Genomic DNA, 14,933 nt, shown 5'->3' with positions numbered 1-14,933 from the left:
TTCCTATTCTATGTTTAAATAACATAGAATTATTCCCTTTAATCCCTTTTAGAGACTTACAAGGGTTCGAAAAAGAAAACTCTTCATAATATGGCAAATTCTACATTTTAGGAAAATAATTCAACACTACATTGGAGATACTTTAACATTTCTTCCCCAAATTGTATCTATCTTTTAATTTGAAATAAAAATAAAGTTACAGTAGACCCAGACCAAATCATGTGAATTAAAAAATATTATTAATCACGAATATAAGACTTTCTAGGTGTCTATCTATTTTTAAACATTCTTTGAGCGTTCCAAATAGATCTGAAATAATATTGTCTGATGAATTAGTTTCATTTTTAAATCATAAGTATAGTTCACCTTTTTAAACACCTGGAGTCATTGATTCCTAAAACTGGAACTTTTCTAACTCTTCTTTCCATAGTTACATAACAAATAATTCCATTTACCTTTTTTATATCTTTTAAAATTGAATTGTTGGTTTTCATTTATAGCACAGCATGTCTTAAAGAAAACAAAATTGCAGGTATCTTAGAAGCTATTAGCACATTACAGACCATATTGTTTAGTTGCTTATATTGCCAACTGTATATGGGAAGTAAGTCAAACTTAAACTTTCAAAAGGCAATCTTTCAAAACCTTTACAAAAAAAACATTAAAATAACAAGTGATTTAAAGTATTTCAATAAAACATGTTCCCTACTAGTTTCACATTTAGCCCTGGTATTTCCTAATGATCCAAGTACTTATCTTGCTAAACACAGTTTAGCTTCTGAGTCCAGATAAGACTGACCAATGCTGCTGCCAGCTGAAATACAGCAAAATACTTTGTACTGATTCAGGCTCCTCCACCATCCCTAACCTTTTAAAAAACTAAAATAGCCCGGACACTTTTATCTATGCTTTGGAAACAACTAGATTAATCTCTTGCAATAAATTGTTAAAGCATTGTGCCTTGGAAGTTGCTTATTGCAACCAACACAGCCAAAAGATTCTAATCTGGTCAAATGGTAAGTTGCCTATTATAGGACAGCTGTTGTAGTGTGGTTTCATGTTTATTTATAGGAAAAACACAAATGGCTATTTTTAAACTTTCAGGCTATATGCAGCATATGATTTGGATCATCTCTTGATGGGAACCTACCTGCCTGTAAGATTTGGCATTATAGTAAAGACTTTCTCAGTAATCCCTGCAAAGAAAATCTCTTTAGGAGAATCTGCCCGAAGCCTATACATTTTAAAGATCATTGCTGTTTTTTTGTTGTATCCAAAACTTTAACAGATTTATACTATGCTTAAATAGAGACTTTGAGATTTTATTTGCTTTCTTTTTATAGACTATTATTATAATAGTTCACAATGGCATTTTGAATGTTAAAAATTAAACTAAACTAAACAAAGATAACCTGGAAAATATGCAAATAATCCAACAAGAATAATTTATTAAAGATTTTATCATCAGATGATAAAATACAGTCCCTTCGGGGAATAGGGCAGCTTACAAATCGAATAAATTCCACTTCCAATTCCAAAATACAAAATGCAAGAAGAACCATGAGCATTTCAGAAGTGCTTTGCTATAGACACCTTAACATCTCTGGTTTAAAATCAATCTCATCACAGAGATTGAATATAGTCAGCAATAAAAACTGCATTTACAGGTCCTATTAAACTATACTTGCTGAATTAGAGCTGAATCTCCACTCCTTCAAAATACAAAGACCAGCTGAATCTCAATCTTTACAATAATAAATCACAGTACAGCCCAGATGTTGCTGTTTCAATAAATAATTTCTCCTGGGAAGCTTTGTTGTTTAGATTTGCTTTACTATTTTATTAGCTTTACTGTTGGCTACTGAATTTGTGGTTATCTGTGTACAGGGATCTACTTCTCAAAATTAAAACTGGATTGTGTAACATAAACATAGATACCTGAAAGTAGGCATAAGGGAAGATTGCAAATGTTACCTACTATGATGCTGTGGCGAGCCCTTAGACATTTTAGGAGGTACCATTTTACGATACAGAACAGAGCAAATTAAGTTGCATAAATCTTGAGCTCAACACAGAAGAGTCAAATGATAGATGCCTAGGAATATAATTTATATCACCAGGACATTTTTAAAAAGCTAAAGAAGAGAGCTCTTTAGAGAAGCAAGCAGTAAAAACAGCAAAAGAAAAATAGCTTTTAAATATCTCCTTCATACTTCACTTTTCTCTTCCCCAAACTTAATCCTTTATCATTGTAGAAAGGTATCTATTGCTTATGAGAGAGAATTAGAATATAATTCTTTCCCCATTGTTGAATTAATTTTTATCTTTGAATTGGGAATAAATTATACCAGTATAGCATTTGTAACCATTGCTGAATCCTATCCATAGAGGACATAAGGAATGGCCTTGAAGGATGGAGGAAGAGTTGCTACCAAGACAACAGTCAGATAAGCAGAGCTTGAGCTTGGGTTAAAAAAATAACTTGAAAAAACTGTCTCAAACAAACCTCTCCTTAGTTCACACAAAGATAAAGGGAAAGACAGAGGAAGTACTTTTATTTTTTTTCTAAATTTTTAATTATTTACAGACATACAAAATACACACACAAAAAATTAGACATACACTACATTTACACAATACAGTACGAACAGGGGGAAGTACCGTATATACTCGAGTATAGGCCGACCCGAATATAAGCCGAGGCACCTAATTTTACCACAAAAAACTGGAAAAGTTATTGACTCGAGTATAAGCCTAGGGTGGGAAATGCAGCAGCTACCAGTAAATTTCAAAAATAAAAATAGATACCAATAATGTTTTTGAATATTTATTTCAAAGAAAAACAGTAAACTAGCGGTGTATTCAATGAAATACTTCACTCACCTCATGATGCTGATGTCCCGCTGTGATGATAATGTCCCGTGCAGCCGCGGGAGCGATGTCCCGCCTCCTATGACACACGGCACAGTGATTCCTATCATTGGATCACTGTACCAGAGGAGGTGGGACATCGCTATGTGGCTGCTTGCCATAACAAGGAGGAGGTGGGACATCGTTGCAGAGCGGCAGGAGGGGGAGGAAGGGGAATCGTAAGACAGCCCTGCATTACATTAGAACGTGAGGAGGGGGGATGGTGCGGTGCGCGCTGCGCGGCAAACTGACACAGAGGGAGGGGAAACTCACAGGGGCACTGGGCCATTCACGAGTGTCACCCAGCGGCATGGCCCCGCCCCTTTTTCTCCTCCATTTCGGGCAAATTTTTCACTGACTCGAGTATAAGCCGAGGCGGCTTTTTTCAGCCCAAAAAGTGGGCTGAAAAACTAGGCTTATACTCGAGTATATACAGTACTTTAAAATTTTCAAGACTGTCTTTAACTATTTAAATAGAAAATATTTCAATACCTACATGGTATTGGTGTCTTAATCTACCTTATAGTGGTGACATTTCTTCAACTGACTATGTTTTGAATCACTGCCCATGCTTAGCTTCCCTCCAAAGTAATGGGAACAATTGAACATCTCTCTGCAGCATATTGATTCCTTCACCGTGGAACTTGATAGTAATTGATAGGAAACTGAATGTACTGGGTGAGCTGCAAGCTGGCACTTTACAAGTTCCTTACTTGTAACACCTTGCTAGCTATATATTTTCAGAGGTGGGTTGCTCCCGGTTTGGTCTGGATTGGGCGAACCAGTAGTAGCAGTGGACGCTTCTGCACATGCACATGCAAGCAAGTGCATGAGCAACCAGTAGTAAAAAAAAAACAACACTGCATGTTTTGTAGGTTGGACATAATTCAGGGCTCCAGTGAAGAGAATATAGCAATTAATTTCTAGGCCCAAGAGTAAAATCCATAGAACTTCAGTAGGTAACTTAGTGCCCTTGAAATATTTTAAAGTTCAGCTCCTGTCAATCTTATTTAAACAAGCCAAATGAGAAGGACTGTGGAGGTACCAATCCAGGATATCTCTAGGGAACACTTTTCCTTATCCATGTACTAGTGCAACAGATAATGATTATAAAAACCAACCCTATAAAATGTCCAAGATATAATATTTATGGCTATCTGCTGTGCTTCAAGTAAGCATAGCAGGAGAGGAACTGCAAAAAGATGTCTCAGTCTGTCTCATGTGGTGGTTTTAATTGTGAAAACCACAAGATACAATTCAGAGTAGCAAAGACAAGACCATAAATTTAAATACCTACTGCACTTGCACTAACATGCAGTGCATGCAACAAAAGTTTGTATTAGCTATATATACATACACATACACATACACATACATATACATATACATATACATATACATATACATATACATATACATATACATATACATATACATATACATATACATACACATACATACATACATACATACATACATACATATAATGCAAGAAAAGCGCATTGATAGTTTTGGCAGATAACATGAGAAGCAACTTGGCAGAATGGTTTAAAACAGCAGACATATTAGCTAATTAAAACTAGATTTGACTGTGTGGGATATATCTTCTGTTATCCAAAATAAAGAGGTAAAGCTCTTTTTCAAGTGAAACACAGCTCTTGGGGAACTTTTAATACACTTCTTTGCAATTTTACTGGCAGCAGTTTAGAAGGATTTGCTACTACTTTCTTCCTGGATTTCACCACCACCACCTCAATCATCCAATCTAGCCCAAAGTTTTAATATTGCATGGAATATGAAATAACTAAGGAGACCTGATCCTAGTTCTTAGCCCAGAGATCATACCTGTCTTTTTTAAAAAAAAAAGAATTGTTATGTCTTTTCACACTTAAAATTGGATCCAACAGAAGCAAAAATGGTTTCAAGTAACTTGCAAACATAAAGAGTTCATTCAAAAGATGACACAATAAATAAATTATTCTTGGGGGGGGGGGGCGTTAAATTTATCAGCTTTTGAATGTTATTCAAGCCTTTGAATGTTAAAAGAGTAAACACTCTGTAAAGACTGAGCCTAACTCAATTGGGAAACTAAACAACAGGAAATATTGGAAGAAGCATGGATGGGTTCATGGAAATACCAGCTGAAGTGTACCACCCAAATGGTAAATAGGTCCAGCTCTATTCAACTTTTGTGGAGAATCAGTCAAATTTTATCTGGTCCTGCCTCTGGGTAAGTGGAATGATTCTTCACCAAAAGAATCTACTTAGTTACTCTGGGAATGGATTACTAGAGAGGCCTTTTTTGACTTACGTTATGGCAAAGTGATGCTTGCCTAAATCTAGAGTCTGTGTCCTGTTTCTTTTTTGTTCTGGATATGTTCAGATCAATAATGAAAACTCATTCTCATTCATCCATTCCATGGTAAATTGCACTGGTTCAAAAAGATCTCCTAATAGTTATATATACAATATGCAAAATGTGCAAACAAGGCAATTTAAATCCACCAATCCTACAGATGTTCCTTTAGAATGAAGCTCATAAAATATGTAATATATTTTAAACAACTTTTATAGAAATATAAATGATTTTTTTGATGATTTAACTATATTTCAACAGAAGAATATATTTAAATCTAGAATTATATTAATGTCCCTTACAAGTTATATATCTATGATTTAGTTTAGTTCATTTATGAAATTTGATTCTTTCTAACTGATGTAAAAATCTAGTTTCAAGGCATTGTATAAAACATAACTGAGGGAAAGACACAAAAACAGCAGAACAAATGATCAAATTATTTTAGAAGGATTTTTTCACAATTACTGCCTATCATCTAAGGTACATATTTCTGAACTAAGCCTGAAAGTAAGAAATAAGATTGGAAAGAAACATAACTGAAGACTTATTGCTTTTACAGCCACCCTTATATATGAATCTTATCTTGTTCATAGTTCTCTATGGCCATGTTGCCTCTGTGTTGTTATATAATCCAGAATTCCTCAAGTTAGATGCTCCTAGAATGTATGACTTTTGACTCTCATTAGTCCATACTAAACATAATTATTATGATTTAAGTGTTAAACATAGTGCTGTTTATAGAGACTTCCAATCATCCAGGTCATGTTTGTCCCAAAGGTGCTTTTCAAAAGGCAGCTGAACTTTAATTTCTTCCCTGAAAATGTTTCACTTCTTATCCAAGAAGCTTGTTCTGAAAGCTTCAACTGCCTTTTGAAAAGCACATTTGGGATCAAGATAGTGATCAAACACTGATTCTCTGGCACCATAATTTTAATAACTATAATGACAGGTTTGGCAGGTGATCCTAGGGAAGCAACTTTTTCTCAGACTCACATGGTTCATGTATTAGGTGAGCTCATGTCGCAGACTTCTGTGAATATCATGACACAATAACATATCAAATATTTTAAAATACATATTTAAATGCTAAATATGCTATATTTGCAAGACATGTTTGTATCTCCATTTATACATATTGATAAAAATGTTGAAAACAAAGTTGGATCAGGAAGAAAATGAGAGAAGTTTAACAAGCTACAGATTTTCAGGAGAGAACTCCAGAACTTCTGAAAATCTGGTCAGCTATGGTCCTTGTTTAAGGACTTTACTATAAGGAAAGAAGAAGTGATAGCACAAGAAGTATAGAGCACACTTTTCATATATAAAATTTAGCAATGGATTTTAAATGTATATTCTTAAAATATTTTTTAAAATTAGAAGTTGAACATTCCCATAAGATTAATGACCCATGTGATTTCCTAATTCAGTCTGGATTCAATCAAGTATCAAGTTATCAAAATCTTCAAAGCAGGATTGAGGCGATCCTAAGCTAGAAGTGCTTGCTTCTTATTGATTTTGATTTCATTACTGACACATCTGTTTGCTAGATTATTATGATGAGAAAAAACAAGCAATAATTTAAGATATATATTTTTAAAAGATCCCCAAAAAAAAAAAGTCAACTATTTCTGGCGACCTGCATATCTGCTTTAGAACAGTGAGAAATACCACCAGTGCTTCGTGGTTGATGGAATAAGTATATAAGAATTTTTGTGAACACTGTACCTTTCAAATGAACTGTATTTAAAACTGATGGACATTACGATAGCTGGACATTGTAAATGTTGCTGTTTAACAGATTTGCAAGCTATGATAGTGGGAGGGCTAATATAGAGAGATGTATCTTGGATGAAATCATGCAATATACTAGAAAAGAAATTTTGTGTAATTGAATCCTGTATTTTTGTACCATTTAATTCCTCATCACACACAGTGTAGCTAAGCTTTGTATAACTTAATAAATATTTTATAAATGCAGCTGTTCTATGTCTTTTTAAATTCACTATGGGCATTTCTGAATGTGCTGTAAGATATTATATTATGTATTATTTATATAATGTATCTTTTTATAAGGCAGCTGATGCTGTTTTATAATGCACTGTCAGTTAAATGCCTCAAATACGACCATCAATTTTTTTTCCAAAGAATACTTGCATGCTATATTATAAAGTAACCCTGATATGACCAAATGAGGCTAAATCCCCAAAAGTTACTGCTATCAAGATGTCCATCAATAAATTACACTGAAGTTACATTTTTGCCCATTTTCGCATGTGATTTTATATTCTACAAATGTAGAATATGTCTATAATTCAGAAGTCACTCGGAATTTTGGAACAGCTCAACACATACCTAGCTCCAATGAAAGAGTACATTCTTTTTCTTAAAGAAGGAAAAGATAAAATGACTTTTAACATGGAAGAGTTATGTTATCAGAGACAGCTACCAGAGACAGCTAACTCAGCTACCATTTTCTAACATTGTTAATATAGTTATAATCTCATTACAGGAAGCCTTACCATGGCTTTAAAAATTGTAACTGTCATCCCTGGCACAGAAAGTTCTTTCTCGTCTTGCGTTTAGCACGCAATTGCCATTAGCGTTAATGAAAGGTTTGTATGTAATCAGGGGAAGAATTAACCCCAGAAAAACTATCAACAATAAGCATCTGTGTCTTCCAAAATTCATTATACAGTGCACAATGAGGACCTATCTCATCATGAAGGAAAGCACTCATAATGGGTATGTGTGTCCAAGCTTGACTCCCTGCATAAGTCCACCAGCATCTCATAACTGGCTTCCTTATTATAAGATGCAAATTACTATTGCAGACAAAACTCCCCCCCCCCCGAAAATCTGACCTTACATACACTGACGTATGCAAGCAAACTATGCATATGCCTGCAGTCTAATCGGCAAACAGTCTGGCCCTCGGCAAAATTCCAGAATGTGAATTCCAGAAGTACAAGTATTCCCAATCTTTTCAAGTTTGTTGGTTTTTCAAATTAGGATGGTGCCTTTTTGCAAACGGCCCCCAAAGAAGATTTACCAAATAGAACCTAAAACCAGAAAACACAAAGACGGCCACAGCAGACAAATTGAAACAGACTAAAACATAGTCATGAGATCATCGATCACTGAACTGGTGCCCAAAGAAAACCAATTAATTTCACTGACAAAGGCCAACATAAATCAGGGTCTGCCAACAAGGCTTAATAGCTTTCTCTGGAATGGAACTGCAGTTGTGTGGCACAACCAGGGAATACTTTTCATGAAAGGTAGCCTCAGGCACCAAAAGTTTGTTCAGAGATGGAGCTCAAAGAGGTATCAGAAGAGCCATAGGAGCATAAGAGATCCTTCAATATCTGCCCTCCTTGGTTACTAAGTGAGGCACTTTACTCCTGTTTTAAGGAAAACCGGAATGCCAATCCGGTTTAATATCAGCATTAAGAACCCTTGTTCTCAGGCCAAATGCTCAGGTATAGTGAGGGCAATATAATATTCTCTGCCTATAAACTGCACTGTGTAAACCAATTAAGTATTTTTAGTTTATTTTGCACAATACAGGTAATCCTCAACTTATGACCACAATTGAGCCCAAAATTTATGTTTCTGAACATTTGTTAAGTTAGTTTTGCCACATTTTATGACTTTTCTTGCCACATTTGTTAAGTGAATCAGTGCAGTTGTTAAATTAGTAACAGGGCTGTTAAGTGAATCTGGCTTCCCCATTGACTTTACTTGTCAGAAAGTCACAAAAGGGTCTCACATGACTCTGGGACACGGAAATGACATACATATGAGTCAGTTGTCAAGCATCTGAATTTTGCTCATGTGACAGTGGGGATGCACACAATGGCCGTAAGTGTGAAAAATGGTCATGAGTCCATTTTTTCAGTGTCATAACTTTGAACTGTCACTAAATGAACTCTTGTAAGTCCAGGACTATCTATAGTCTTCCCCACCCTCCTAATAATATACTAGTTACAAAAGCTTCTCTTCTTGATGTTTGGATTCTGAGAGTTGATAGACACTGATTGTATTATCCTAAATACATTTTTGCAAGTGTGAGATTCAAGTATTTCGTTACGTAATTAAACCAATTACAGTTCTGGTGGTGAGAACAAAAGATGTTCCATGACACATTTTGAATTTTATACTTTTGCAATCGGTGCAGTTTTGATAAATTAAGTCAGAAATTATCGTATGTCAGCCAATGAAATAACAGTGAGGATTTTTTTTTAATGTAAAAATTGCCTTGGGAATTTTTAAAAAATACTATCATCACTAAGACCGGAAGTGGAAGATTAATATGGTGTGAAAAGGTCTCTGTTTCCTTTTGAAAGGCCATTTTTCCATTCAAAAGAGTTTATTTTCCAAATGGGTTAGCCTCTTCTTCTATGAAGGAGAGAACTACCTATAAAAATGTTGCAGGCAGGGAAAAGCATACATGATCAGCATATATGACTACCCATTGGGGAAAGAATATCAAAAAAGTCAAGATGGCAGTTGTGATTATGCAACACAAGCCCCTGACCCCAGAAAGTCGTGACCCTCTGCAAAATAGAGACAAATTTTACTCATGTCATATGAAGTATTCCTTGCAAGTAATAGCATGCCATTACATTCTGACACATTTTGGCTAGTAATAGTTCTAAGCTGTATAAACAGAGGGATAGAATCAAGATCACATGAAGTGTTTATACCACTTTATAATGCCTTGGTAAGGCCACACTTGGAATACTGCATTCAGTTTTGGTAGCCACAATGTAAAAAAGATGTGGAGACTCTAGAAAGAGTGCAGAGAAGAGCAACAAAGAGGATTAGGGGACTGGAGGCTAAAACATATGAAGAATGGTTGCAGGAACTGGGTAGGTCTAGTTTAATGGGGGGGGGGGAGACTAAGGGGGGCATGATAACAATGTTCCAATATCTCAGGGCTGCCACAAAGAAGAGGGAGTCAAACTATTCTTCAAAGCACCTGAGGATAGGACAATGGGTGGAAACAAATCGAGGAGAGAAGCAACTTAGAACTAAGGAAAAATTTCCTGACAGTGAGAACAATTAATCAGTGGAACGATTTGCCTCCAGAAGTTGTGAATGCTCCAACACAGGAAGTTTTTAAGATGTCTGAAGTGGCATAGGGTTTTCTGCAGGGGGTTGGACTAGAGGACCTCCAAGGTCCCTTCCAACTCTGTTATTCTATATTCTAACACATAAGTGTAACCATAGGTCAGATTTGCCCCAGGGATGTTCACATGATTATATACAAGTGATGCAATCTAAAGACTACCTTGCATGTCAAAATACTGTAGTCCATATTCCATTGATAGGGAGAAAATGCAGTGCAATGACTCACAATCATATATATTGTAATATATATTGATGAATAATTTTCTATGACCTTACTTTTTTCAGGCTGAGGGTCATACCTGGCCCATGAACTGGTATACCAAATTGCAGCCTGTAAAAAATGGGACCATGTTCCCCCCAAATGAATATTATTTAGTTAAATATATCAGATTCTATTTTAGAAAAAAAAACTTTGTAGCATTAATTTTTACAACTTTTGGAGGAGATCTACAGACTGGATATCAGTCCTACTATGATAACCTTGGAAGGTAGTTGCGTGAGAGTGAGAGAATGAGATTGAGAGAGGGAGGGAGGGAGGGAGTCCAGATCAAAGTCACCCAGAAAATTTTAAGAACTACTGGTAGGAGTGAGCTTGAACCTAACCCATATCTTAGTCCAATTCCATCTTTGTACAGTAGTACACTTGAATGTATTATGCACCTGCCTTAAATTATGCCATATTCATTCTTAAAGAGAGCTCGATTTATAAAGGTTATTCAAACTAATTATGGACTACATACAGAAATAGGTTAAAATAGAAATACAAGTGAATTATTACTTTATGGAAACATACCAATAAATATTGATATTTTTATCTGCTTGAAAAACAGATATGAAATGCCAATGTTTAAGAGCTACAGTGTAGAAGATGCAGAATATTTACTTCCAACCACCTGCAATTTACTTTAACTTAAAATCAGCCATATGGGAGCCAAACTAGTTGGATGTATTGCATGAGGAGATACTGTTCAGACAACATCCTTGACTGATCTTTGAGGAAAATAGCCTCAATGTATGTGTATGTGTGATGATATTTTGGTTGGGAATTGAAGAGTGCTTTTTCCTTTTTTGTTATTAATTAAAAACACAAAATTATTAATAAAAAGTTATTAATCAATTTATTAATAAAAATACAAAACACAAAGTTTATGAACATTTATAGGGTACTTAGTGATGTCAATGGTGATTCCCAATCATTCAGTTATTTGAAAAGGTGCCTTTTCAAAAGGCAACTGGACTTTCTTGTTTTTTTCATCTTTAAGGCACTTAGTGATAAATATTTTTGGATGGCTTACAGTAAAACCAAAACAATAAATAAATTTCTACATAATACTTTTAAATCATTGGCAAAATAATGTACATTTGTTTTCTTTTTTTAAAAAATAATAAGCCAGTTTTCAAATTTATTGGGAGTGTAAAATTAGCTTTCAATCAGCTAAGATGGTACAGCTAAGATGGTACAGGAGAAAGTACAGGAGGTAGTTGAAAAAATAATTATGAATGCTGTGGCTACAGTCCTAATTCTTTGTGAGATAATTTTAAAAGATGGGAGGAGATCTCACCTCTGCTGATCTCACCTTATATTATCAGAACATAATTTACACTTTTTACCAGAGGTGTTCATCTCAGAATATAATTATTATCATACTTTATTTTACTGCTTTTCTGTTTTTCAAGATTTAACACATCACATTAAATGTAGGAAAATGTGTGGAAATTGATGGCTCTTATCCTTGGTTTCTTTCTATGTAAGATTCACATGAATCATATCTTTTTTATTCAAGGCAGTAAAACGATATATTAAAACAAAAATAACCCCAAGACCTATTTCAATATTTACTTCCAGTCAACCTGCCTCACAAATAGAATTTCATGAGATTCAGACATAATCTTTCACCTGTATCCCTTTTTCTTCTTAGTACTTACTTATATCTCTTAAAACAAAAGTGTTTATAAAGGAATGTATGGCCACGGAACATCTTTTTACTGATTTTTTCTTCCACACAATTATGTCCAATTCTTGTAGACAAAATGGATACGTCTCTGCAGTTTTCTTGGTAAGGTTTTTCAAAATTGGTTTGCCATTGATTTTTTCCTAGGGCTGAGAAAAAGTGACTGGCCTAAAGTCACCCAGTCGCTTTTGTGCCCAAAACTACAACTCACCTTCTCCTGGTTTCTAGTTTGATGCTTTAACCATTATACCAACTGGCTGTCTTTTTACTGGTAATATCTGTCAAAAACCACTCTTGGGTATGAACGTTTTTCAGACAAGGCTTTTATCATGCAGTTGGTTGTCCTGTTATAGAACTTTACAAGAAGTTCAAACATGTTCATAAGCCATTTGGCAACCCTGTTTTTTTAATTAGTTACTTTTACCCCTTATATTATTTTCTTATTAAAAAAGAAAATACTGAGCTGAAATACCATACTGTCTTTTCCTGGGAAAATCAAGGGATAACTCCAACATTCAGTCTCTTCCTTTTTGGATCTCTGCAACCTTAAGAAGTGATGAGACAAAACTACTGGTAATGTAAGAAAAGAATCCCCATTTGAATTGGCAGTTCCTACCTTTGGCACTAGATGTTGCCCTTCACCTGTCTAGCTGGATAATAAAGAGGGAAACTATTCAGAATATCTCCCTTTCTATCATCCGTTACCACCTCCTATTTGTGATATTAAAAATATACCACGGAGCAAGAAATGGAAGGAAGCTGATGACATGACTTGAACCAACAATGAGCCAGAAAAAACACATTGTCTTTCATCCTACTTTTATGAGTGATTTAAAAGAAAACAGTCCAGCTTCTATGGACAGACAAAGCAATCCTAACCATTTGTAAGAATATCTGCAAAAAATGTATTTCAAGAATATCCAGGATCCTAAATTCAGAACTGTTTCAGAAATAAATAAATATACAACACAACCATAAAATGGGAAATAGGAAACTATAATTTTGAAATACTTATGATTTTAGTAGTGGCTTCCAAACTGGTTAGCTAAACTTGAAGTGTTTAGCTGATAATGGTTACCTGCCAAGCATTTGGAGAGTTGACTGACAGACTCCCTAAGCTGGCGATCTGAAGAATGAGTCTATATTTCATTTTGCTAGGTATTTAGGAAAATAACACATTAACTTCCTTTGAGGATATCTAAATAATAGAAACAATAGTACTATCAGAACACTCCATTTTCCTGAAAAAGATACAAAGGACAATTTTTTCTGACATGGTTGTATGTGTGTGTACATATAAAACATTGGTTCTGTATGTTCTTATAGGGTTTGAGTAATTCTTGTTTACAATAAGAAATATGAATCCTGATAAATCTTTCAATTGTAATTAAAAGATTGTCATTGAGAATGATCAAGCTGATGATCAAACTTTTGAGATCCAACATTCTTTTGTGTGTGTGTGTGTGTGTGTGTGTGTGTGTATTTGTGTAAACTGAAGACACAGACAGCATGAGCTAAAAACACAGAACATAGAAAAATACATAAAACCAATTTTGTTTGTATTTAAGTACAATGACAATAAAGATTATACTTATAACTATGCATTAAATTGTGGCTGAATTAAAGCATTTCTCTGTAAAGGGATAAACAGCATTATACCTTTATGATGATCCCCCTCAAATACACAGGTTAAAGTCTTAATTCACTTATTTTTCATATCAAAAATTATTAGTCTAATGAAAGCTTTGTTCTGTCCAGGTTAGCCATGGAAGTCACTAGCCTTGTTTACAAAATTGCGATGCTATGGGACACATACTATGAATTCTTTAAATAAATAATTTTAAACAGAGTAAAACTTTGAATCTTTGGTGTAAAAAATCAACAGTAAAATAAAATCCAGTGAAATATTCATTTTCTTAAGAACTTCTGTATCTTTTGAGTGACAGAGCTAGGAAACTTCATGGAAAATAGCACACCTACCCCAGGCCGACGTTCAAAATATGCCAGTCTTGATTTTGTTAAGACGAAGAATCGAACTTTAAAGTTGGAAGGGGAGGTTCTTCTCTTTTGCTGAGATTTTTTGATCAGTACTTCTTCCAGAAGAACACAATTATTCATTTCCAGCATGTAATGATCAAAATTCCAGGATGAAAAGGGATCTGCTCTTAATATTCCACACATGACACCAAGAAAATGAAATTAGAGACAAAGACTGAACTGTCTCAAACGTGGATACAAAAAACAATGTAGGTGCTTTATCTTTCCATCTGTCATCCAGGCAGCACTGTTCTATAGCTTCCTTTCTGATATAAAAGCCATAACCACATCCTTTCAAACACTGCGCAATACATAATTTATGTTACAGAAGTAATTGAAAGCTAACTCAAAACCTTGAATGACAACTGTTTGCTGTTAATCTAAAAAATAAATGCTTTGGTGAAAACACTTATGAAAAATATCCATAGAAGTATTTATTTACTTTTGTTCTTTTGTCCTACTATTCAGCTTTAGGAAGGATTGAAATTAATATTTTTAATCCTTGACCTTTTTTAACTTGATTCCAAAGTTCAGGTTTTTAA

The 14,933-nt window shown here is 34.6% G+C and overlaps 1 protein-coding gene across 1 annotated transcript in view; it reads right to left on the bottom strand.

The window, feature by feature from the left end:
- ITK (IL2 inducible T cell kinase) overlaps positions 1-14,565 on the bottom strand; it is a 41,999-nt gene extending 27,434 nt beyond the window's left edge. The window contains exon 1 of the mRNA XM_032208619.1: positions 14,335-14,565. Coding sequence (XP_032064510.1) covers positions 14,335-14,535 — 201 coding nt within the window. The 5' untranslated portion in view covers positions 14,536-14,565. The remainder of the gene's footprint in view (positions 1-14,334) is intronic.
- Positions 14,566-14,933: the final 368 nt, after the last annotated feature.

The sequence above is a fragment of the Thamnophis elegans genome, chromosome 2, assembly GCF_009769535.1.
Source record: "Thamnophis elegans isolate rThaEle1 chromosome 2, rThaEle1.pri, whole genome shotgun sequence".
Taxonomy (NCBI): domain Eukaryota; kingdom Metazoa; phylum Chordata; class Lepidosauria; order Squamata; family Colubridae; genus Thamnophis; species Thamnophis elegans.
This window is presented reverse-complemented; position numbering and strand designations above follow the sequence as displayed.